This window comes from Tigriopus californicus, chromosome 5 (assembly GCF_007210705.1).
Source record: "Tigriopus californicus strain San Diego chromosome 5, Tcal_SD_v2.1, whole genome shotgun sequence".
In the NCBI taxonomy this organism is placed as follows: domain Eukaryota; kingdom Metazoa; phylum Arthropoda; class Copepoda; order Harpacticoida; family Harpacticidae; genus Tigriopus; species Tigriopus californicus.
The window spans coordinates 3,288,564-3,314,633 of NC_081444.1; the positions used below are offsets into that span (position 1 = coordinate 3,288,564).

General features: G+C 40.9%; 3 protein-coding genes and 1 long non-coding RNA gene across 6 annotated transcripts in view; 2 read left to right on the forward strand and 2 right to left on the reverse strand.

The window, feature by feature from the left end:
• LOC131880168 (uncharacterized) overlaps nt 1-4,756 on the forward strand; it is an 8,604-nt gene extending 3,848 nt beyond the window's left edge. Inside the window, exons 2-5 of one of the 2 annotated variants that reach the window (XM_059226704.1) lie at nt 51-189; nt 493-618; nt 4,394-4,521; nt 4,587-4,756. In XM_059226704.1, the coding sequence (XP_059082687.1) occupies nt 57-189; nt 493-618; nt 4,394-4,521; nt 4,587-4,727 (528 nt within the window). In that variant the 5' untranslated portion in view covers nt 51-56 and the 3' untranslated portion in view covers nt 4,728-4,756. The remainder of the gene's footprint in view (nt 1-50; nt 190-492; nt 619-4,393; nt 4,522-4,586) is intronic. The other variant, XM_059226705.1, reaches the window with a different exon arrangement.
• A 1,746-nt stretch (nt 4,757-6,502) lies between these two features.
• On the reverse strand, nt 6,503-9,562 carry LOC131880165 (uncharacterized). Of its 2 annotated transcripts, XM_059226700.1 has the most exons (4): nt 9,288-9,562; nt 7,768-7,931; nt 7,601-7,698; nt 6,503-7,062 (listed from the first exon to the last, which is right to left on the reverse strand). In XM_059226700.1, the coding sequence occupies exons 1-4, from the start codon at nt 9,452-9,454 to the stop codon at nt 6,964-6,966; spliced, it is 528 nt and encodes a 175-aa protein (XP_059082683.1). In that variant the 5' UTR covers nt 9,455-9,562; the 3' UTR covers nt 6,503-6,963. The 2 variants fall into 2 exon arrangements, with proteins under 2 accessions (XP_059082683.1, XP_059082682.1); XM_059226699.1 differs by having other exon boundaries at nt 6,505-7,698.
• Nucleotides 9,563-10,150: 588 nt separating this feature from the next.
• Nucleotides 10,151-14,095, forward strand: LOC131880169 (uncharacterized). Its single transcript, XR_009373238.1, has 2 exons — nt 10,151-11,906; nt 12,058-14,095. It is a non-coding gene; the product is annotated as an uncharacterized LOC131880169 (long non-coding RNA).
• Nucleotides 14,096-21,436: 7,341 nt separating this feature from the next.
• Nucleotides 21,437-24,517, reverse strand: LOC131880167 (large ribosomal subunit protein bL20-like). Its single transcript, XM_059226703.1, has 2 exons — nt 24,265-24,517; nt 21,437-21,847 (listed from the first exon to the last, which is right to left on the reverse strand). Exons 1-2 carry the CDS (start codon nt 24,500-24,502, stop codon nt 21,480-21,482), a joined length of 606 nt encoding a protein of 201 aa, XP_059082686.1. The 5' UTR covers nt 24,503-24,517; the 3' UTR covers nt 21,437-21,479.
• Between the last annotated feature and the right edge of the window lie 1,553 nt (nt 24,518-26,070).

Here is a 26,070-nt window from a genome sequence, read left to right on the forward strand (position 1 = left end):
CATTAGAATGCATGAGACCTCTCATAGACCATTCATTGAATCCTCGATAGTTTAAGATGCGATCGACAACAGCCAGATGCGTCATGGCGGTGAGGATTGCGATGATGTTCAATGTCCTATGTTTGTTGGAAGGAGCTCCCTACAAGTTTGGTTTTCGAACGGCTACTCAACATCGACAGGAGGAAAAACGTACGTAGATAGCTTTATGCGAAGCCGAGGTAAATATGACGCCTTCTATCAATTACCATTGAGTGTTTTCATCGCCTGAATAAAATTACGCTTCATTGATGGGAGGAAAAGCCGGATTCCAGCCTAGTTTCAAGTAACGAACCACCAGGAAAGTAGACCATCCTGATTGTGGTCCTTCAAGAGTGGGCTTGAAAAGGTCTTGAATCCTGCGGTTCCCATTAGTAGAGTGTATTAACGCCTCCACAATGTTGCAATCAAGGATTATTAATCAGAAGGTAAAGAGTATCTCTCTGGATATTTTAGAGCCTGATGGGACCATTTTGGGGGAATATGGTTATGTGACGGCGAATGGTTTCTACTTGACCACCGTGTACGCAACCGACGCCAAAGGGCGGTTCCTGGTCTTGGAAAGAAGAAAGGAGAAAGTGGGTAAGATAAGCTCATAATTTCTGTACTGAAGATGCATCACCATGAGACGAAATTGTCAATTCAGGGTGACCCTGAAGCTACAAGCAAATTTGATGAATTTAAACTATCGACATTGCAAATGTGGCATTGACAGTTTCTGTCAAAAGAGAATGAATGTCTGGCAGTTACAGCATAATTTTACGTCTGTTGGTGTTTAATAAGGTTTCTTTGAAATCGATCGACATTGCACGAATGATGCCCTGGGCCCTTCACTTTTAGTTCATTTGACATTTGTAACGAAAGAGCATTTTCCAAATACTGCACTTATTTGCACCTTTCTTCCTTTCTTCATGTCAAAGTCATGGAGAATCATCCCATGCACCCAAGTACTAGTGATGGGGCGAATGTGGCAAAAGTCGGATTTGCGGGAGTTCTCAGTTCGCAGGTTCCCAACGCTGTTGGATAATGAGCAAGCAACCCTCCTATCTTTCAATTAAGGGCAATGTGATATTTTACCCCATAAATTGCATATTTAAGAATCTATTTTTGATATGTTTGGGTGTGAATCAACCTGTCATTAGTTGTAGTCACAAAGAAAAGGAAGAATCCTGCAAACTTGCGTATTGCTTCGCATGCAGGCCCATAACTTAAATTTAGACTATATCCTCGTCCATTATTTCTGCCCCCTCTCTCTCTATTGCTTCTTAGTCTCTTGCCTAGCTTCTGGTGAAAAGAAGCTTTTACTTATCCAGAACCTGCGGAATATATGCTCAATAATATAAGTGCAAAAGGTATATCAACTACTTGCTTATTTGCTATTATTGGTTTTTGAAATATCATTCCTGAAATAAAATCAATCAATTGGGATTCAGCGGGGTTACGTCACACAATAGGGCATGTTAAGGAATGGAAATTCAAGAAAAATGTAGTCTAAACCTAATCTAACCTAAAGAAATTTTCTCTCCAATCGCAAAAAATTGCCCTAATTTTCTTTTTTATTCAGAAAAATAAGTATGAAATAAAGAGCAACAAGATAGCCCTATTTTTCATTCAAAACTAAAAGGAACATGGAATCATTTCAGATTACTTGCTTAAAACCTAGGCATTTTCGCGGTTACAATTTGCTTCTCTTTTGTTTAATAATTGGATTGACGTACATGCAACTTTGAGATGTTTTGGGGTTCCAATAAGGCTGTATCGTAGTACTGTACGTGCTATGGGGATTGACAGCGGTGATGATTATCAAAGCAAAGTTCTGGATTCTGGGATCGAGTGGTTTTATGGCTTAGGTCAAATAAATCATGACAAAGTTGCTTTGGTTGAAACTGAGCAAAGGAAAGGAAAAAATCTGGTTTCAAACCATGCTGTCTATCTACTAAAATTTCTTCAAAGCAATATTTTAGTGGCTTGCTTGACGTGACTCTTTTCTCCCAAACAGCCCTAAATTAAAGTAACAAGCAAGCAACCACTAGACAGCTAAAAATTTCGTTCAATAAACTCCCCATTTGGGAAAGCATCCATGAGCTTTGTCCCAACCCAGGATTTAGGGTCAATTCTAGCGACCGTAGAGGCTTAATGTGCGTTTTGAGAGTGCCTTCAAGCCCTCGAGAATCCAGGCTAGTTTAAACGATGAAGTCCAACAACTCTCCTCTTTTTCGGGCTCCTTCATTGTTTACTTTTAGTTTATGAGGCCCAAAAACACATGATGTGTTATTTTTCTATTATTGTTTTGATTCTACTCAATATAAAGGGCCAAATAGTTTAATGAGTAAACAAGGCCAAAGAAAATTTTTGGACAAACATTGCCTTATGAACAATCATTCGCTACAAACAGCTCGGTCCATTATGGGATGGAATGTTGGGACTGTACAATATTCAGAGAAAGTACGAAAGGTATCTGATATTGTACGTCTTCAAAAGCATCCATGAGCTTTGTCCCAACCCAGGATTTAGGGTCAATTATAGTGACCGTAGAGGCTTAACGTGCGTTTTGAGAGCACCTCCAAGCCCTCGAGAATCCAGGCTAGTTAAAACAATGAAGTCCAGCTCTCTTCCTTCTCGGGCTCCTTCATTGTTCAATTTGCTTCCCTCTAATATTCGTAGGGAATACGTAGGCCTTGTTGATCCCGTTGAATCTTTCAAGTCAGACTTGGACAAATTTTTAGATAGCATTCCAGATCAACCCTACATTCAAGGACTAGCTCGGTTTGCCAACTCAAATTCGTTGGTAGACTAAATATCATATAAAGATTGAAAGGTTATAAATAGACGAATTATATCCTTTCATTTTAATAGTATCGTAGTCCTTGGTATTAAACTTCCTGTGGCGGTTAGAAAAGCCCGTGAAAAACTAAGCAAACAAAAAAATGAGATAATCAAAATCAGAATCGTGGTTTCCAGAAAACTTACACAGGAAGAGGACGAGCCGCATCCAACTGAATGTAAAAAGCTAAGCTTGAGCCATAAGGCTCGCCATGGCTTGGCGGAAGACAAGTCAGGGGTACTGTTTTAGGCTAACTAAAGGGTTTCTGAAATGCTATAAGTTGTGGCAAATACCATTGAAAATCTAAATTGGAAACCTTAGTTGCACCCTCCCGTGATTATTCATTTCATTCCGTCAGTGGAAACAACTCTCCAGATATGTAGTTACCGAAAATTCATTAATCAAAAACTACGCAACCTTCCTCGATCAAGAACATCATTTAGCCTGGCTAAAATTGTAGTTTATTCCTTTTATCAAGAAACGGCTCAAGCTCTGATGTATTTTTGGATCTTGTATGCTCATTTGTGCGCAGGGATGAGAAATCATGAAAATCCAGTTTTGACTACCTCACAGAAAATGGTGGCAGAAAACGGCAAATATTCCTACCAAGTTGATTTTTGCCATCATGAAGGTGCCTTGGATGAGAAAACACTAAAAACCATCTTCTACCACCTGTTAGTAAATAGTGGCAGAAAGTGGCAGAAATTCCTTCAAAGTCGTCGATTTTTGCCATCGCTTTTTCTGAGTTATGATTGAAGCGATGTAGAAAAAAAACTGTTTTTGTCCCCACAAATGGCTGCAATTGTTCGTTGCATCTTTTAAATTTACCTTCGTCCGAGCAATTTCCCCTGATTTGCAACTTATTAGGGTGGAATTTTTTTGAGAATGAAAATGAGTTCTCAAATGCTGAGAACTAATTCTTCATGAAAGTACGTCTTATGGTGATTGCAAAATCGGTTCTTGGAATTTCGCCACTAGAGGGTGCCCTAACAAAAACGAACAAGGTCAAAATTAGAGCGTAACTTTTTAAATTTCCCTTTCGCATTGACAATTTGATCTACAAACGCATTATAACTATTGATTTTGAGTTCACTGGAGCTTGACATTGATCGAAATAATTTTTGAATTATCTTGGTTTACCCTTTTTGTCACAAGATGAGGCCAATGGACTTTTTGGGCCCAAGGTTGCTTTGGTGAATCTTATGATTATAGAAAACAGTAACACGGCCAATTCTGATTGACAAAAAAAAAGTTAGCAAGTTTTTGTAACATTGTTTCAATTCATGTACCACCATCTATTTCGCTAAGTACCGGGGCTCTGTAACTTTCTCATACTGAAGAGAATCCCTCTCTCTGAATGTTCGGTTCGTTTTGATATGTGCCCTAAACCTCCTAAGACAAGTACCGGCTGCATTTTACATTTCTGTATTGATTGCCCCCATTTTGAGGTGATAATTCAATAATGCTCCAATTATCAAATTACTAGCCAAGTCGATCAATTTGTCAAATCTAAAACGAGGTTGGATTTTTTAGGTGAACCTGCGATTAAACGTCAGCCCAAAGCTCTAAACTTAGACGCGCCTAAAACGGAGGGATACTTCTTTAACTATACATCCACCAACGAGGTTCAAAAGGCCCGTAGTCAACTTCATCATCACGAGGTATTTGAATAACGTCGTAGTCCAAGAGGAAATGAGCTTTTTAGTTGTTATTTTGGATATTTCAGGAAAGAGGATTTAAAGATGGTACCAAGACTGGTTCGTATTGGTGGGATTCGTCTGATGGGTTTCGACATCAAGTGACTTACTCGGCTTCCAAAGTAACTGGATTTAAACCTGTTCATGAAAAGATTAGAATTCGACTATAAATATAGAGTTTTATTTTCCCTTTGTTCAATCAATCGTTTGTTTTGCGGCAAAGAGGTAGAGGTGAGATCCGGTGAGTGACTGTTAGGGCGGCTTTAGGGCGGCTTTACACTAGGATGAAAATCCAACATTGAATCCGGTTGGAGCATAAAAGTAGGACTAGTGCTGGGGCGAGTCCAGACTGGAGTCTGAGTCCTTTCTAAAAGACTCAAGTCTGGAATTGTGAAAAGAAATCTCATTCTTTGATTTCAATTTCGCATTTTGAGTCTTCTTGTTCGACTTGAGTACTGCGACAGACTCGAGTCCTCTGCTTGATTCTCCCCAACACTGCTCCAAGGTCAATCCTCAAACCAGATTCAATCATGGTTTTCCATCCTAGTGTAAAGCCGCCCTTAATGTCAGTGCCGACATCTCAATCGCTAGCAAAGTTGAAGGAGTTTGGTTTCAATGTCTCTCATCATGATTAGGGCCGACCAAAACTTGCATATTAATATGGTCTTTATTGACAGCAAATTTGCATTGAAAATCACCATAATTTGCACAAAAAACTGCAAATAAACTTATCAAAAAATAGGCACGGACTCCTTCTGGAGGGCTGTAAAAGCTATTTTTGCCTGGTAAACTCCAATTCGTTGGTCGATCAAATAATATATATAAATAAAAGTCAAATAAAATGAATAATCTTCTCGTCTTGAACTGCTGGGATTCCAATCCCGGTAGCGGTAAGGAAGTCCGCAAAAAACAAAAAAACAAAAAATCAAGCAGTAGTTAAGTCAAAAGTAAATTTCTGTCATAAGAACTCTAAGCACAACAATTTGAACCTACTATGTACCTGGGGAGAAGAGACCAGGTGTGAATCCTGATTTGATCCCTGGCTAATTAAGTCAAGCTTCTTTAAAGTATTGAAATTACTGCGTGAGTTGTTGTTTTGACAGCCTAAATGGGCATACATGCGGTCATTCCTGAGGGTGAGGCAATAATTAATGTTGGCCGTCATGCCGCAGAGGGATTATCTCTCAATTGGGATACCTGTCATCAGATGGAACGCCAAGTGTAAGAGCTGCAATCTGACTCTTAAACAAACAAACCTGAGGAGTATTTGCATTGTTCTAGCTGCCTCTCAAACCAATCATTTATATCATCATCTTGAGCATTTATCTTTCATATTCCATGATAAAATAATACCTGAGATTTTCAACCACATTATGCTCATTTCAAAGTGAAACCAATACGCAACAATTTTGTTTTAAGATTATGTTTCATTACATGTTAGAGACAAGATTACAGTGTTTTCAAGTTTCTTGGTAATGATAGAAGACCAATCACATTAATCATCCATCTCTTAACCATTTACTTTCATCCCATGGAAACATGTTAAGATATGTCTGACTTTTAAATGAGAAGAGAAGTGTTCCAACCTTGATTGCAGAGTATCTCCTAAAACTGCCATGATAAGAGAGACAGAACTATCCAAAATGAATGGATGAAATGTATATCCGCTGGCGGTGGTCATTATATCTGTAAAATATTTTGTACATTTATGTCAAACAAACTTAAAGAAAAAACGAGGAAAACTTCAAACCTCACAGTATTCTCCTCAAAATAGACACAAATTTAGCTTAAAAAATCCCAAATTGCAGAAATTTTCATATTTTTGTTCTGAAGTGGCTGAAATAGCACTATAAGATGCAGAAAATTGTCAAATATCGCTGATGAATTGCAAAATTTACAGATGCAATAAATTTGGAGAAATTTCTTGGATATGCATAGATCAATGATTTTTATTGTCCATAATTTAATCGCTTTGAGCTGTTTCCACTGTCAAACACGTCCAATATGTAAGATCCAAAAGTTACAAAATAGAAAAATCCAACCTTTCACTTAAATGGTATTTGGGATAACATCCCTATACTTATCAAATGTTGAAGGAAGTTGGTTAAAAAAAGAAATATCCCGAACGGCAATCTTAAATTTATTCGTTGAGGAACCAAGCTTGTTTTTTTATTGTCGAAATACACTTTGTCTGGTTCTGCTCGTATACGTTAACGAAAAACATTTAGCACTCAATAGCCTCCCGTGGAGCCGTAACTACGGCAAATTCCCGCAGGGGCACAGGTACGCTCAAAGGGAATATGGTCCAAGATTCATTCTTCGAATGGAATTTGTAGATCATCGAAACGAAGTTGTAAGACAGTCCAAACGATCCACCAAGTAAAAAGAGGTTTCCGTCATATTTTACTAGTCTGGAATGATAGTGATTATCCTCCAAACTCGGCCCAGGTAGCCATGTCTTGGACTCCCAGACAAAGATGTCAGCTGGGGTGGGACCTGACGGATCTGAAAGAGTTGTTCCACCCACAACCAGAATTTTCAGCACATTGTTCTTGTCCCTATAGGGTTGACATTGAGCATAACGTCTGTTCAAGGTTAAAGGACTTTGCTCCTCAAATGTTTGTTGTTCCCAATTCAAAATGTATGCATTCCTCAAATTGTCAGTAAATGCCCCAACCATGAAAACGTAGTTTTTTCCAATTGCCGTGGCTCCAATCCCGTATCCGGTATGTGGTAAATCGGGACCTCTACTTACGGACCCATTCAAAAATATTTGGTATGTGTTGGCACTAGGTGCATCTGCTTCCCATCCCCCAAGGGTCAAGATCCAATGATCCTCCAACTTCACGGTTGGGAAATGGGAATTCGGGTTTGGCAAGGTTCCAAAATTGGTCCAATTTTTATACAATGGATCGTAAGCTTGGATTTCTGCGCTCTGGATAGAAAAGTCATTTGATCCTCCGATGGAAAGAAATTTGTCACCCAGAATCTCAGCTCCTGAGTAGAATATTGGTTGGGAGAGTGAGGGCAAACTTGGACAAACCTTGGCATCTTCCAGATCAATGACTTCAATGGTGGACTTGAAATTGGTGACCGTGTCCTCTTTACCACCAATTATGATTAGGCGGGACCAATCATCATCTAATTGTAAAGAAATAAACAATAGGGGCTGCTATTCCTGGGATTATTCTTTACATTTGAACAACGCACGTTTCGGTGGTGCCTCGAAAATTGTTCTCATCGTTTGTCCATCATCGTCGTAATTCAAACACCATTTGCGTAGAAGTTTGCAGCGTTGATCGACGTCCTCTATTTCAAAAGCATGACATGACAAATGTGTGCTACATAAAGAGGCACAACCAATGATGGAAGATCTGAAATTCGCAAGCAACGAATAAATACTTTTAAGCGATGTAAATTATTGAAACCTTTTTACTGGAAACTTTTGTTTTGAGAAAGATCTAAATGGCCATTAAACAGATAAAATAAGTAGTTTGAATCGTCCACTTTTCCACCTCTAACCGGTTCAAGAGTGGTCCCTACAATTTCATAATTTTCTCGCCCAAACCACTAGCCGGTGAGGCCATGTATATGAAGAAAGGAATTCAATACATGTTGTGGTACGGTGTGCAATTGTCGAATGCTAAGTGCTTAATGCTTAGCATAATGCTAACTTATTAAACCATGAAAAGAAAGCTGAAAAAAGATCTAGTAAATTTGTTTAATAAAAGATTAAAAAGGTTAAAACCAAAGAACCCTTCAATCCTCAAATCCTCGTATACTTGCGCCCTTCTACCCTCGTTTGCACGTATATTCGTCATTTGTTTCACATCAAACTTACTAGACGTTTAAAAATGAAAAAGTAAAATTATATAATAAACGGGTTCTTTTGCAGTTTAAAGCCACCTTTTTCTCCAGAAGTGACTTTTCCTAAAAAGTAACAATAGTGGTAACGTTCTATGTAATCTAGAGTGGCACAGAAATATTGGCATGGCCTTTGAGGGGTTCTAAAGTGGCCGATATCCAATATGACGCTCTTGAAAGGCCAATTTTTTTGTCGGTAAATATGGCGTGCTGACTATCCAAATATAGATTTTCGAGGTCATGGAACGATAATAATTGACTTTTGGAGAGTTTTGATTTCAATGAGTGCTATTGGTTTTTGGGAGTTCAGCTCTTTTAGACCAGGAGCGAGATTGGCAAAGGGAGCCAAATATTCGTCTACAAGCGAACCTGCAATTGGGAATTTTGATACGTAATGAGAGTAGAATCTCATGATTTCATGCTGAAAACAATTTGTGGCATTGGAAACATTTCATCGTAACATTTTTAATTCATCCCATTAGGGGCAATTATGCTTGTGTTACCTTAAATAGCGAGGAGACATATTTCCCTCGCAAAAAAACCTTTTAGAGATTCCTGGATACTAGGCTAAGAATCATTAAATGATTCCAGTTCGCTGTAGCTTTCATTAGAAGATTACATTTAAGAGCTTTGATTATTGTTTATTTTAGGTGCATGTGTTAGGAAAACGAACCTGAATGCTTTAAATTTAGTCTTGAATCTGCTCAACCTTTCAGCAATGGCTCGTATGCAATCTATTGTTAAAATATGTGTGCTTTTTTTCCAGCCAATTATCACATTTTCAACTCAACTTTTAAGTATTTTGTTTTCAGATTTCGTCTAATGGACTTTGTTATCAGAGTCTACACAACAAGTCCAATCCTTACCCTTTCGTTATCTTCGTCACCGACAATTCACAAACATCAAGACTTCTCTTTGAAGCCTGCTGGATTCCAAACAAGTTTACATCACTGGATACCTCAACCACCCAAAACAGCTTGAAAACGAGTGCTAATACCAGAGTTCTTTCTCGACTGTTTGAGCACCTAATCATGTTTCCATGTCAAGTCAGTTGATTTAGATGTCCAGCTTTGTGGTCAATTTAGGGCTCAAGATTGAACTGCGGCAATTTCACACCATGTACGTCGTCCGAGACTGCAGTATGACTGCCAACAATTGAGTTAATATTTCATGTCGAGGGCCCGAAAAAATTAATGCAATCATCTTATTATGTTGGAGGTTTTCTTTCTGGTGCTAATCATTGTTACCTGCTGGACATTCCAATTTTTACTTCGAAAGTGATTGCGCAAATTAATACTTGTGGGAAAATAAAACTTAAAATAAAAAGGGATGAATGCTACTTAGTTGTCAACTTGAGCAAAGCGAGTAATTATCCATTAGGGATTTTACAGAACATTTTTCATCTTCAGCATAAACATAATTACCACCTCTGAAAAAATATGGAGCTAAAATAAGGTTATTAGGTCTTTTATCAGGACTCAAATTCAGAAAAGTTTTGACACCACAAATTATTTCGCAAAAGTTTACAACCTCAATTGTTGATATGTTCCTAGATTTTATCTTTTGCTTATGAAAAACACTGTAGTGAAACGACAGTTTCTGGAAGCTCCGTAAAAACCAGTTCACGAGAATGTTCTAGAATAAAAGAACGATCTTGAATTCGCAAAAACAATTGACAATAACAAACAACAAAGAGAAGAGATTTTGCAAACAAACATTCGGTGGGGGATCCAGCTTGCAAAATTGGCCAATCAGCGAGCTAGAAGGGCCATTCAGATTGATATTCGACCACTGGCTTTTTAGAAAAGTGCATTGGTGGCACTAGCCTGACAGTTCGTAACACATAACCCCATAATCTGTATATAAACCCTATTCCAATACCTTTAAAGTTAAGTTCTAATCCAGACTTCACAGTGTACAGTGCTCCTCCTTTGCTTGAATAAATTATGCTCTTAAAATCAGTGCCTTGGTGTTTCAGTGTTCTAGTGCATACTACAAATTAGGATTTCCCCAGTGTCGCCATTTGATTTGTCTTGAGTCTTGACAATGGGAACGAGATCCGAATCATTACAAAATTGGCGCAACGCGTAGGATACCGACTCCATCACGTCCATCAAAAAGGAACTGACCAAGACAAATCTACATCCCGCAATGGCAAATGACCATCCAAGGAAGGCACACATTAAATTAAGGCACTCACAGCTAGAAGGTAGCAAGCCCAACCCCGATCCCAATCCTTGCAACACCACCCAACCCAATTGCATCTCCCTTCACCGTGGCTCACCACGAAGTACAAGAAAGAATGATTTAACAAATCAGAGAGATGGAAGGCCGTATTAGTGCCCTCCAAGACCAGAATGGAAATCTTCTTCAAATGCAAGCCCAGAACCCAGGCCCACAGAACGGTACCATGCAACTTAGCATGCCCACTGTAGTATCGCTTATATATAATGCTGTATACGCGGCGCTTTATGTGTAATGCACGGTACATTTTTCTCTCTCAGCTGATACGAAAAATACACACACACACTTGTTCTTGTTTCCACCATGCGTGTCTCTTCTTTGTTCTCCGTCCTCATCGAGGCCACGCCCCCCCATCCTCCATGGCGCAGTTCTAGTCTTTGGACCACGCTCACGCCACATGCCCACAAGTCTCCCACTTCAATTGCCTCTCGTCTTCCTTCTGTCATCTTTGCCGATATCCCAAGCTGAGAGGGAGCACGTCGTCTCCGCCCTTGAGCTATGTCACGTTCAAAGGTTAGATCACCATGGGTGTCAAAGAGCAAATCTTGAACAGGAAGTCGCAAGTGACAAAGAAGTTGAATAAGATCCTTGAGCTGGATAAGCCCGGTGCGGGGTGAACCGCCAGTGGAGCCTCTTAAGTAAGGTGGAGATGAAACTGGAGGAGATGACAGTGTTTTTTTATGACGATTTGATTGCCGAACAGGCCTTGGTCGAGGTCAACGCCAAACCGACCCATGAGGAGAAAACCAAGGCAGTGGACGATTACAGCATGGCCCGCAAGAAGACCAAGACCGCACCCTTTGCGTCTTTGTCAGTGTCAGCACGACAGCAAGAGCGGGCAGTGGATGAGGAGCAAGAACGCCCTTGGCAGTTCAAGTCTGTCCCAGAGATGAAACCACTATTGCTGTTGTCGGAAGCAGAACCGTTTCAGATGCGAGTCTGGATCAATTTTTTTTGCATATATTTCAATGTATCGCATGCGGAGTCAATGAACAACGATGGCCAGAAGGGCCTTTTAAAGCTTTTAAAACTTTCCTTGCCAGCAACCTCTGCGTTGCCATTGAGGAGGAAATCCGGAATGCGGCATCGGTGGAGGCTTGCTACTTGATCCTAGAAAAACATTTTCACAATCAAGGCGGACGCCACACCACCGCCAGACTCCACGCCGGATTTGGAGACACTTCCACCTTTGTCCGCAGAGCAAGTCGCAGAAAACGAGAAAGCCATCAGCAAGATTGAAGGTGAGGCAAAGAGCAAGGTCAAGCGGATCCGCCGCTTCTTGACGGGCGCGGCAGATGTGATGGTATCCTTGCTTGGAGATGCGGTGGGCTCCATGTAATTGAGCTGAAGATTAATTAGATATATTGTACCTTACCATGTCTTGACGGCTAGATCAATCCCGGTACACTATGAAGAACCGTCGACAGTTTTGCGAGAGGAATTGCTGCACGCTAAGATGATGGTTTGGTGCCCGGAGCCAACGGAGTGGTGCGCGCCCGCCCATTTTCTGCCAAAACCGAACGGCAAGGTGAGGATGGTTGTGAACTACTGGAGGTTGAACAAGGCAACAAAGCGCCCAGTCCATCCTTTATCCTCAGTCCCTGATCTAATGCACCAGATTCAATTGGAGAGCAGATGGTTTGCAAAGTTGGACGCCATACACGGATTCTTCCAGATCCACTGGACAAGAAGTCCTCGTAATTGTTTTTGCGTTCTTATTGCCCAATGGTAAGTACCGCCCACTGGTCGCCCCCATGGGCTGGAAGGGAAGCGGGGACGTCTCAGGATCAGTTTATCCACTGTGTGGATTGTGCTGTGCGACAGATCCGGGAAAGTGTGCTACAAGTTAAGAGACTCAACGAAACCATCCATGATTTAGTCCTACACGAGATGAAATATGAGAGTCAAGTGGCTGGACAACAGCAGTAACCTATGTAGAGGTCTTCCACAAGCTTCCTTGCCATACTGACATCAAGAACGGCAATCTAAGCATTGTGGTTCCAGTGCCCATCTATAACATCAAGGAAACATTTGCCCTATACCAACATCTGGCCATGCTCATCTTCACCAAACAAGGCCAGGAAGTGCTAGTGCAGAACCCCAAGGACTACCTTATCCTGAATGAAGAAGGTACTCTACACCAGGAATTCAATCAGGCCGACCCAAGCACTTGCCTTAAGGTGCGACAACTCTACTTATGCCCGCAAGTACAAGTGCTGAGGAAGACAACCACCACCAGCTGCCATTTTGCCCTTTTTCAAGGCCATACTACGAACATCAAGGAGAAATGCCCCTTGGCCATCCCACCACCGAGCCGAGGGATGGAATTCCATGAAGCAGGACCTGAAACCTTTTTGGTCCTAGCCCGTCAACTAGAGAAAGCCCAAATCACCTGCCACAATGGAACTACTACGGAAAGAGACTATATGCTGGGGACTTTCATGTTGACACTCCCTAATATTTGCATGTTCAACACCAAGGATTCATACATCTCGGCGACCCGGACAGGATGAATAGGACAAGAGGTAGTAATAGTCAGACCTCTGACCATCCCACCTATAGATCTGCTCACCCTGATCAGAGAGACCTTTAACTAGAGGAGTGGACATCAGCAGAGCTAGACCAATTTTTCTATTTGTCACAGCTCTTTGATGGAGGTCTGAATGGAAACACTCAGTAAAGCACTTCCATTTGAGGTCAAACTGGAGATACTTTATATAATTCATAAATACCTAATCTTAAAACTCTAGAATTTCTTTACATAAACCAGAAACCTTCGATATTTTCATATAAAATAAGATAAATCAACATTTTGTCATAAAAACACAACTTTTTTCTTTTTAATTGCTGTTTCATAATGTATGGTATTATCCTTTGTGACTTTTGGGGAGCTGAAATGTTGTTTTCACAAAGTGGCCTAGCTTTGCCAGTTGTCATGTCCAATCCTCCTGTTAAAGGTATCCTTGCCCTGATCAACCACCCTCATACGCACGACCCCATCCAGGAAGACAATCTACGACATATGTTAGCCCAATGGAATGTCACCAGAGCGCGGGAACCCCTACCCCAGACCAACTTCACCACAGCTGCCCTCCGTGCCAACCTCACCAGAACCCATATTCCAGTCAGGTACAAAGTCGCCACCCTCCTAGTATTATTACGTTTGGACACACCTATCATTGGCTACGCCACTTACCTCTGCCGACAACATTGGCAACATCAACATCGATACCCTTCGGCCGCACTTCAGCTGCACGTTACCAGTAACCGCAATCCAGTGGACCACCCTAGTAGCTCAGTACGGAGTGACGCTTCGAGGACGCAGCAGCCTTTGTTACCCTACCCGGGGGTAACTGTAGTGAAAGAGTAACTTGAAGCTCTGTAAAACCAGTTCGCAAGAATGTTTTAGAATAAAAGAACGATATCGAATTCGCTAAAACAATTGACAATAAAAAACAACAAAGAGGAGAGATTTTGCAAACAAACATATGTATGGTGGGGGATCCAGCTTGCAAAATTGGCCAATCAGCAAGCTGGAAGGGCCATTCAGATTGATATTCGACCACAAGCTTTTTAGAAAAGTGCATAGGTGGCACTAGCCTTACAGTTCGTAACACTTGACCCCATAATCTGTATATAAACCCTATTCCAATACCTTTAAAGTTAAGTTCTAATCCAGACTTCACAGTGTACAGTGCTCCTCCTTTGCTTGAATACATTATACTCTTGAAATCAGTGCCTTGGTGTTTCAGTGTTCTAGTGCATACTACAAATTAGGATTTCCCCAGTGTCGCCATTTGATTTGTCTTGAGTCTTGACAATGGAGTCGAGATCCAAATCATTACAGTATCAACGTGTGTTTTAACACTTGAAGTAGAGATGATATATTTTTGGTATCAAAATGAAGACGACATGTGGTGTAAAGGTGGTTTTCTCCTCTGACGAAAAGTCAACGGTTCGAATCCTCTCCATGACCTTAAGCGCGGAAGATTTTAGGAGCTAAATCCACACCTGCAGACAAAGAACTAATCTGCTGGTACTCCTAATAATTGCTAGGTTGAATGTTGGTATATTTAAGATACATCATTTGCTATAATGCGAGGAAAACTATTTATTTTTAGAAATAGAAGAACAACTAGAAATTTTATCGGATCAACAGGGTGCAGCTTTTTTTGACTGAAAATTATTATCTAACACTAAACTATTTTGACAAAGATGGCAAAATATTGTTCCAACCCCTAGTGAGTACAAGGAGTTGGGCAAAATACAAGTACAAAAAACCGAATTGTAGATTGCCATTGCCTGCAAAACATTACAACTTTCATGTTTAATGCATTTTGATAGAAGTTCATAATTATTCATTCAAAAAAACCTTGAAAAAAAAATTAAAAATAGCTTTAAAAAAATGTGAAAAATGCAACTCGTTTGACAAATCAAGTATTTTTGCGGTTTTGTGAGACAAAAACTGTTCAACTATTGCTATTCACAAAGTTATGGCTCCCTTGGTTGAAAATTATTACATTGCCCTCGAGTTAACGAAAGATTGGATTTCTAAGCCTGCCGTTCGGATTCAAAGCTTGAAGTACCCAAAAATTACAATAAAGGGCAAATGACAACAAAAAGTGTCTAAAATCACCATGATCAAAGTGCGAGAATCTTTGATACTTACCCTGTGACGGTTAAGCTCTTGCCCCTTGATAAAAGTACTATAACTGATGAACGGGATGAGTAGCTTTTTCATTTAGCATCTAGTATAATCCCCTTTCATTCAACAACTTTTTTCATGCACTCCGGCATAGACACAACTAAGGACTGAAAGATATTTAGCTCAATCCCAGACCAAACTTCTTGAAGCTGCTTCTCATGGTGTTTGGTGGAAGAGTCCGGTCCCATCGAACTGACCCTCATTTTAGGGACTGTTCATAAATTCTCGATGGAATTAAGCTCAGATGAATCAGCAGGCCAGCCACACCTATTTTCTCTAGATGTGATGAACATTCGTTTCCAAACAGTTTTTTTTGTACTTTTGACTATTTGAGTGGAAGCACAATGTTGCATAAAAGTTAGTTATTGTTAAAGTTGATAGGGGGGAGTTTTCTTTCAGTCAAAGGATCTTTGCTGATCTTCCTCTTTGTGGCAGGGAGGGCTATTCTAAAAAAATGTGATCCTGGTAGTATTGGGCATTTATTTTGGTGTTTTTAGGAATGAAATGCAAATCAGACGCTCTGTATGGGTCAAATATTGCCCATCGCATGATCTCTCGAGGGTGCTTCACCACCTGAGCAGACATTCTTCGAATTTTGAGCTCAAAGTGGATAGCATATTTTTTGTAATGGGGGGTGCTTGGGTCGGATGGATGAACCACGCCCGGCCAGCATAGCCAGCCATCACATCATCCGTATACAACTCTGAAAGCCAGTGCCGCGTCCATATAAGCTTGGTTCTCCGCCTGTGGGTGTGGTTAACGTCTAAAGATTTCCTTTGAGAAAATTCAGGGAGGAGAATCGAACCGAGTTCCTCTCTCAAGATAGTAACTGTGCTAACCACTACGCCACGTCTTCTCCCTGTACTCTGGAGGGAGGGAAATTTGGGGAAGGGAATAATTGGAAAGAGCCTTCTTCTGGCCACATTATTCAGTTCCAATCTTCTGCAGTCTATTTTTTTTTGTCTTTGACTAAGGTTATTTTGGCCGTTTCATTGTGGCAATAAAGAGGGGCTTTATTTGATGCTTATAGGCACGGGCGCCCGCCTAAGTGATGCTTCAAATGAACCCCCTTGGGCTCCCTACCCACTGATAATTGTTTTTTGGTTAACCTAGCTGACAGTTTTCAGGTGCTCTGTAGCCTCTTTCCCAAGTTCAGGTTTAGCAAGCAGATGCTTGATCACTCCTGCCACAACCTTGGGACGACCAGATTAAGGTTTGTCTTGGGAGGCTTTTGGCAGCCTAATGGCAAGCCCACCAAAGTGTAACAGTTCGCATTGAGATCCCCAAGGTCTTAGAAGTAGTTAATTGAGTTATTCCAGTTTCAATCATCACAACCAAACATCCTCCGAAGGAATCTTTGGTGCCTGGTCGCATTTCATTCTTTTCCAAAGAAATGATACATCGGTAATTAATACACCTTGGCCGAAACAGCTACTGTACCTTTGTGGCAATTGGAATTTCCCTCTTCCACTTGATAGTATTTAGCAGATGCCTTTGGTTACCCAAATATCTACTTAACTGTACAATACGCTGTGATTTGAGCAAAAACTTCTTGACACTGATAGCCGCATTGATGTGGAACAAGTTACCTCCAGAGGGACTGTGACGTGACGAACGAGCCAAAAGAAGCAGGAGAGAGACGTCTGTATAGCTCGAATGACACGTCAGAATGACCTCTTTCTTTACCAGCTGATATGTGCGTGTGCGTATGTGGTGTAAAAGTGGTGCATAGAAACGACAATATAACAGGGACGTAATTGTCCAGGTTTCAATTTCAAGTCCTGGATCGACGAGCAACCACATTTTTTGTGATCCATACCCATCGAAACAGCATAAAATTCCCTAGTCAATTATTAGAACTTAAATAAACTTGTCCTTAAGGTTCAAAAGACGATATTAATGTCATTTTGTAACAGAAATGTAGAAAATAATATTATTTTGACTTTTAATTGAACCAACATCCAATAAGTTGGATCCAATTTTTCAGATTATTATACCGCCTGAATTTACAGTCATTTCAGCTGGAGGGAGCACGTACGGCTAGTCAATAAAGCAATCAGGAAAATCATGGCCATTGTCTTTATGGCCTAGTAAGCAATCCCATGTACAATTAGATGTATGCTTTACAATTCATTAATTAGGAGCCGGCTATAATATGGCATTGAACTCTTGAGCAAAAGTTGTAGAAACGCCAGAAACACGGGATACGGTGGATTGCTCGTGCTAAATCCCTGTCTCATAAAATTGTTTATTGCTGCTTGTCAACTTTATTATTATCTCAGATTACTTTATCACATAAGCTACGGAAAGCCGAATGGAACGTCTCCCTGGGGAGCCGAAAGACAGAGGATTTGAGGCTGATAGAATAATTAACTTTTTGTATGCACTAACCACTTTAGAATCACTGTAAATGGCGTAACGGACGGCGGTATTGCTGTCAAGCGGAGAAGTGGGGACTTCTTCGATGCGGCTGGTCTCGGAAGGGGTGCTGCCCGCAGAGGACAGGCTGTCAGTGGGTGGTGCCACTCTCCCTTCGCGGGGGCGCGGGGGCGCGGGGGCGCTGACAGCGGTCATGGGTTGATTCCAGGTCAAGGCTATGTCTCTCGACCAGGTCAAGAGACAACAAGGTCCTCGTGGCTTCAGTGTTAGGGATAGCCCTGATATGGAACTGGACATTTCAAGGAGAGCGGATGTGGACGTTGATCCTTGGAGTAGCACGAGATCCAGAGGCGCTTTGCACGGCCTCCATGGCGCAGACATGTGAGACAAAGTCTGACTCCTCATATTCAAAAGGATTCTGTCCAACGGTCTCAGGTTCCTTAGAATGCTCAGCAGAAGAGGTGCTCTTCAAGGCTTGGAAAGCTCTTGCTGGCAAAGTCAGGGCCTTGTCCTTCTTTGGGTAAGGCACTCCACTCATGCATGCAGGGCTCAAATGACCCTGGCGTCCACATTTGTTGCATACGGACGACTTTCTGGGGCATCGTGCTCTTTTACGCTCCTTCGCACCACAGCACATGCAGCCTTTCCGGATTTAGGCTTATTGTTCCCAATATTTTGGGACTGACTTGTCACTCTGTTTACCTCAGCCGTAGAAGTCGATGGGATCGTTGCTGCGAAGATTGCCTTCTCATATGCCAGGATCTTCTGTTTCACCGTTTTGAGAGATGGGTTTTCCAGCTCCAGCAATTTCCTCTTCAGCTTCTCATCTGCGTACACCGATGACACGAGACCGAAAGCTTGGATCTGATTGATCGACATATTGACAAGATCAGCCTCCTTAGCCAAGGACTCAATTTTGGCGAGATGCTTGGAGTAAGAATCTCCAGATTTCCATGTAATCGCAAAGTATTCGACACGCCTGGCTTGCATCGGATATCGTTGTCTGAATTCTCCCTCGATGAGCTCAAGCATGCCGCCGACTCCGAAAATCTCCGTTGTCATGCTCACTTGGGGTGCGATCATGTTCTCGAGTTCGACATCGATGAACTGACGTACGTACGTTTGATGATCCAACGTCGTGTATGAAGACAAATTGTTTGTCTTGAAGAAAGACTGCATCTTCAGCAACCATGATCTCAACTTGGCCGGGTTGTTGTCCAGTGACAGAACTGGCACTTTCACCTCTGGCACTTGGATGACCGATGATGCAGGTGCAGATGCTTGGGGTAGGTTTGCTGCTACGGCAGGTGCTGGGGTGCACATGCCCATCGCCCTGATGCACAGGACTTGTGTGGTGGTGTACTCCTCGAAGACAGCAGTCTCCTTACCGGCCCAGGATCCTTGGTTTTCGGGTGTTTCAAGGTTCATGACAGTATTAAACTTGGCCTTGTCCAGCATCTTTTCTGTTTGAGATTTAAAGTTATTGAAGTACGTATTCACTTGATCGCCAGCAAATGCCGAAGGACACTCGATGGCCGCCTCGGCAGCTTTGGTGGCGGCGGATTTCATTTTTTTGAACCATCCACGTTGGCCTGCCGGCCGCGGCTTTCGCCGATTCCAAGGTTGGAGCCATTTCACGTTAGAGTTTTAACGTTCACTAGATCGAGAATTTATAAGTCATTGCGAGAAACACTCTCGACTTTGCAGTCAGACAATTTCGCGGTCCGAGATGACCACTGCGCCACGTTAAGTTCTTGGGTTCGACTGACTCTATCGAGAGCAATCAACTTTATTATTATCTGAGATTGGATTCTCACATAAGCTACGGAAAGCCGATTGGAACGGGGACGTGTAGGCAAGCTCTGGCAGGCTCGTTTGTTTGCTGGTACCAGTGCCAATGATGCAAATTTGGGGCTTCAAACACGTTTTTGAGACGCTGACCCTTCTTTCACGGCACAATTAGGAAAGGTCAGCTTCGTTAAAACTAGTTTGAAGTGACAAAGTGGCTTCATTGACAATGGCAGGTAAGTTTGTTTGCTGGTACCGGGAGCTTGCCTAGATGTCCGAATACCATCAGGTCCAGGACTGGACGTAGGCTTTGGGCCCTTGACATGTTTATGGACCTTCCACGTGTCAAATTCGACCCTGACGTTGGTCCCCCCCTGAATTGGAACAAACATTTACATCTACTGACCTAGCACAAGGTTCGAACATGGACGAAAAATAATTGTTAAATTCTTCAATCTTCGTATGAACTTAGCTAATTAAATTACATCTTGAATTGGCCCTATTTGAGATCTACCAGGCTTTTTTAAGTACCCGAACAACGATTTGAGGTTTTTAGATTTTGCCAGATTCTCTTCACACTCCTCTTTCGCTTTGATTATATCGAATTTGACCATGTGAAAACTAGCATGTTCCCTCCTACCCTCCAATCTATTGGACGACCTAACTTTGCCCAAAGTCTAACGCATTTGCGCATTTGAGACAAAAGGAGCTTGGATAGCCAAGGTGGTCGATGATTCTTTCTTCTTGGTCGAAATCTGTTTCTTGCGGACTTCCTTACCGCTGCTGAGAATGGGACCCGCAGCAATTCAAAACGGAAAACAGTACTAAACTTACTTAAAGGATGCTATCGGATCAACACCTTCAAATTCCTTACGAATATTTGATGGCAGTAATTTCAACAACGAAGGAGCCCGAAAAAGAAGAGAGTTGGTCTTCAATGTTCGAACTAACCGGGATTCACTAGGGCTTGATAAAGGTGCTCTCAAAAAGCACATTAAGCAGCCTCTGCAGTCACTACAATTGACCCTAAATCCTGGGTTGGGACAAAACTCATGAGTGATTTTGAAAACGTACAGCGTCAAGCACCTATCGTACCTCCAATGAATACCGTACAGTCCCAAGTTTTCTAGTGTCTCCCAATAGGAGAGCTCTCTCATTCCTGTGAAACATCTTTGGACTTGTTCGACCTTTTGCAAACCTGCTGAACTCATTGGAGCCCAAATGGGTAAAGAATATTCAAGATGCGGCTGAACAATCGTTTGTCCAATACCTATCGTATCTCCTTTGAATATGTTGAACAGTCCCAAGCTTTCTCGTCTCTCTCAATACAAGGGCTCTCAATCTTTAAATGTTTCTCGTGAAACATTTTTGAACGTGTTTGAGCTTCTACAAACTAGCTTTACTAATTGGAGCCCCTAAACCCCTAAATAATTGAAAGGAATTGACCCAGAATGAAATTGGTCTCGATGTTTAATCTTTAGTAATTGAAATTCATTAAATGGACTTCAAATAATGTCAAAGTACCTTTTGTGACTTATTCACCTTACATCCCGGCTTAATGCAATTTGATTTGGATTTTTTTTTGCAAAAATATAATTGGTTGAATTAGAGACACCTTCCCATTATCGCAAAACTTTTAGTCAAAGGCAAGAAAATTGCTTACTTTTTTAGGAAGTTAATGGGTTTTGTTAAGCAGCCTTGCAAATTTTGTTCACAATCTGTACCTCTCATTAATTTTTTCATTTTGATCCAAAATGATTGCAGTATCGTACCCATAGCGTATCCAATTCACTTCGTGAAGCTCACACTTTAATTTCAACCCACCTTCAAAGATCCGAAGTGGCTGTAGTTCACGCCATGGCAAAGCCCTTTCATTGAAACATACAAAGTAGATGTAAGGACTGTCGACTCAACTTCATATTTATTGACTAAATTTTCATAATTAAATTTGTCCTTTGGACACCACATGGATGCCCGGTCCGCACACTGGTAATCCCATTCCACCTTGATTTTGAGGAGTCATGACTTTATGAGAGGCAATGCCCGTCAAAGCACGAAAGGTTCGAGGTTCATAGATGGCCAAATTGGCACACATATTGGCATCCAAGTGAATATGAGACCTCACTAAGGCCTCGGTCCAATACCAATGGTCAAAGTTTAGTTCTTCCAAACCAGCCTCAACGCGAGCATTGTTCAGCGAGTGAAAGTCCTTCCGCTTTTGGGGTCGGGCCTTGGTGGCTCTTTCCAGAGATTTCGCTATGGCATTTTGCGCTAATTTGGCGCTGGTTCGTCTCCGTAAGTAGAAATGAGCTGAAAATTTTCAAAATAAAAATCTAGAAACCTTCTCCTTGACAAATTTGTGTCAGTATTTGTCCAATTAGAACTCTTTAGACCTCGGGAAAAGTATATTTTCACCGTAAGTCGAATTTGAGAGGGTTGGATAGGAAGGATGAAACATAATAAGCTTGGGTTGAAAAACAGGATTTATTTTTGGTTTACTTCTTTTACGGGCTTGTCCAACCGCTACAGGAAATTCAATCCCCAGTCTATTGAAATGAAAGGTTATAATTTGTCTATTTTGTACCTTTTAAACTTAATATATTTGGTCTACCAACGAGTTTGAGATGGCAGAATGTAGGGTTGATCTGGAATGCCATCTAAATTCAAATGTTGAAGCCCGTTTGTTCAGTGATTTTAAGTACCTCGTTTGTAAATGACCATGTTGTAGCTTCATATCAACGAGCTATATGATAATCGTGATCGTCCATAAATCGAGTCTTTAAAATATTTCCAGTGTCAAGCTATCTAATCTAAGTTAATGAGTTGAGTACCAAATTGAAATGCCATGGAAGTTGCCCAAAAAGATGTTATTCTAAAGTCAATTTCTATTCGAAATATGCCATGAAAGTTGAGGGCAGCTAAAGAGGCAAATCAAATGGACAGACCATCCGATTTAAATGAATAAGCTTGGGTTACTATCGAGTTCTCCAATGGGTTAGCAAGAGGATATTCAGATTCAATCCGGGCTTGTGGCCACTCTTCTATGTGACTGTTTTTTAATAACATTCACTAAAAGTTGACTTCCCATTAAAATCGTTATCAAGTCGTCCACTGGCCATCAAGTGGCCAATAAGCGGGAATGCTCCATAATAGAACACCTATTATCAGGGATAATCATTGCCTCTTTTACAAATCAAATGCATATGTGTACGTGCAATCAATCAAGTCGCCCAATTTCAGCTTAACAAAACCTCAACTCAACTAGATACTCCGACTTGACTTACAAGGTTCAAAATTTGAAGATTTTGAATTTGTTTTAAGATTTCCTAGAGAAGTAATTAACAAAGGGTGTGTCCCTAGGCATTGATTTTCATGGATTGCTATTTATCGCAAACGGCAGACTGGTGACTTTAAGTTGGTCCATATCCAGCGTTGGTCAATTTCAACCGTCTACCGTAAGTTTCCCTTTAAGAAGTATCGGCAAAGAAATTAGTAGCAATATAGCTAATCGATAATGGTGAACTCAATATCGTCCTTAAGTGGGAGCTGAGAGCTTTAAAAACGGGTCTCAGTTCATGTCTTTGGCACATCCAAACCGTCAAGCTTGTAATTGCAGTACATTTTAAAATTGTGTAATTGTAACGACCTAAAATCTACAAGAATTACTCGTTACTTGTTCCCTTTTCAGCTTCCAAAATAGGTTTTAATTTTTCGTTTATCTCGTGACAGCTGAAGAACCTTAAAGCTCAACAGAAATTGCCATTTTTACTAATTCCATCTAACATATTTTGATCAAAGAAAGTCAGGGTTGAAAATTGTGTTTGCTCTTAACCACTCTCCACTCACTATTGGTTTAGAATCTTGCTGCATATGCTACTTTAGTGTTTACATCTTCTCAATCAAATTCCGTTGGACTCAAGCACGGAAAATGTCTCGTTGGCTTGAATATGATGCTTCAAATTTCCAATGCCTCCTTACTTCACTTCACTCAAGGGATGGACTTCTTACAGAGAAGCTTGACCGACTTCACAATGTCTAATACTTTTTTCCATCATAAATTTTGCGACATTGCTTCAAACCTTTAACAATCATTATCCCATCCAGGGTCCCAATCTTGACTCCTCAAAGTATTGTGATGCAATATATTTTGAACAACTATCCCAAGATTAAATGCCAAGGCTCATTATTGAAAAATGTTGACAAGAAATTTTCAAATGTTACGCATTAAGACTGCTTAAGTCAAAAAAAACTCCATTTCTTTTGAGAAGAATGGTTTGGATGGGGTAAACTATAAAATATTGGTCATCTAAAATTTTAGTAAATGTAATTGTTACGAGTAACACATTTTTTACACTTTTCTTTCGAGTAATGTTTTTGTAACGAATTACTATTTTTGACTAATGTAACTTTTTTGTTCCTTCTATCGAGGAACGACTAATACCCTGAGAAAGAGTATTTAAAACTGGTGATTTAAGACGTTTAAAAAATATGGACGGAGCAGGCTAAGCTTGATGCGATTAAATCTGGGATATTTTCAACATTACCGATCAAAAAAACCCGATGAAATTTGATAGACATATTCGTAAATACCATATCCCTCCACATTTTATGCACCTATCTATTACTGCTCTGCTCTTCGCTCTTCAGCTTGACAGAACATAGATGCTTGTGTCAATTGAATGTTCATGGCACTCCATCGCATAAAGATATGATTTTCCCTCTCTCACCGGCCATGAGAAACATTTTTCGTCTTGGGACGGCTTTGCTTTTTGTGGGCATGTCATATCCCCAGAACTCTGAAGCATACATGGGTTTTCGAAAGTTGAACGGCTTCACACGACATAGTATTTGGCTTAAGAACACCATGATGACACGGTAGATGGGCTTTACAATGCCAGAAGAAGGTAGTTCTTGCTTAAATATATGTAATGTCGATGTATTGGTGCTTGCTCTCAGCGTCTCCATATATACGACTGGAAAAAGCGCACAGAAGGAAGCGCCAGATTATAATGTGACGGCATTTGACCCAAGCGCTATTTAGCGGCTTAGCTATCGTCAAAAGAGGGACCCAGAATACAGTCATTGCTAGAGCATAACCTGTGGAATACAGAATACTACACTTGAAATAAACTAAAGGAAAAATAACTTTGAAACATAGGTTTTAAAATGCAATCAATCATTACGGCAAAGCAACATTTTTTGCAGAAACGGTGTAGGATTCTACAAGGTCTGGCTGTCAAGCTCAAATAAAAATAAAATGGTACCATACTATGCTACATAGCTATATATCTCTTATCCATATAATCTTTTTTTTTTCATGGTTTATGTGGTTTTATCTACCATATGAAGTTTTCTTTATCTGCGACTGATTACGTTTTTTTATTACTAGGAGTCGCTTTTATAACTCCCACAAGTCTAGCACATGTTAAGCGGCACAATATATTACACACGTCTAGTATAGTTTGATTGAAATGGGTGCAAGAACACTCGAGAAAACGTACCAATCTATCATTTCATGCCAATTTATGGCAATAAGCGCAAGCTTGGCGCAAAAACACCAGTTGTGGTGGCTCTATTTGGTATGTTGTTTTACAGAACCTCTCTAAACACATGGCTGCAAAAGGGAGAACCATGAGAAAATACTTCCGAATCCTTGGAACAACCTGTTCAAGCTAGTTGGGGATCGAATAAATCGGAAAACTGACGGAACACTGATACTTTCACACGAATCCACATTTTTGGGTTTTTGGGTTATTCGAAATGCCAAGAAAGACTAGCAATGTTCATGAACGTAGAAGAGGTAATGGTTATTTACCACTATTTCTCTACTATATGGCTGTTTATGGCAATCTACCTATTCCTCAACAATTCAAGTTGCATGTCGCCAGTACCCCATTGACCACATCGGACTGATTCTGATTCAGTCCAATTACATTCTTGGCTATTTCGTTTTCGTTCAAGATATTTAACAACTCTTGCTTGTTTGATGAGAATTTGTAGAGTTTGAACCCAACCTTGGCGCACAGTGAAACAATTTCTTTCTGAAGTGTGACAACTCGCTCAATGGCGGGCCACGGATTTCAATAGGTCGTCCACATAGAAATTGTACAACTAGGAGAGCTATCGGCTCCGAACAAGTGAACACAAAGCTGATATTATCCTTCCAGGGGAAGTTTTGTGTCCCCGTCAGGCCACCAAAGAAACCGACGGTAAGATCGATCCTCCACTGGCACTCGCACTTGAAAAAACATGGCTTCAATGTCCCCTACAAGAGCCACTGACTGGCTCTTGTGGAAATCGGAGAAGGACTCCCAACAACGTGTTCGTCAAGTCGGGGCCCTGAACCAACTCATTGCTCAAAGACCGATCCAAGTATCTTGCTGAGCAGTCGAACACAACCCTAATTTTGCCCGGTTTCTGTGGGTGATAAACTCCGATTATAAAATACCTCTCCGTTTAAACTTCGGGAGAGGTCCTGGACACGGACTTTTTCCACAAAAACCATTTTGACACATATTGTCCATAAACTTCGT

Coding starts and splice junctions, on each gene's coding strand:
- LOC131880165 (XM_059226699.1), bottom strand. CDS start 9,454: ATGATTAGGTGCTCAAACAGTCGAGAAAGAACTCTGGTATTAGCACTC. Junction 7,932..9,287: donor GTGACGAAGATAACGAAAGG/GTAAGGATTGGA, acceptor TGCGAATTTCAG/ATCTTCCATCATTGGTTGTG. Junction 7,699..7,767: donor TTTCGAGGCACCACCGAAAC/GTGCGTTGTTCA, acceptor CTTTACAATTAG/ATGATGATTGGTCCCGCCTA.
- LOC131880167 (XM_059226703.1), bottom strand. CDS start 24,502: ATGGAGACGCTGAGAGCAAGCACCAATACATCGACATTACATATATTT. Junction 21,848..24,264: donor AAAAATGTTTCTCATGGCCG/GTGAGAGAGGGA, acceptor GAAAATTTTCAG/CTCATTTCTACTTACGGAGA.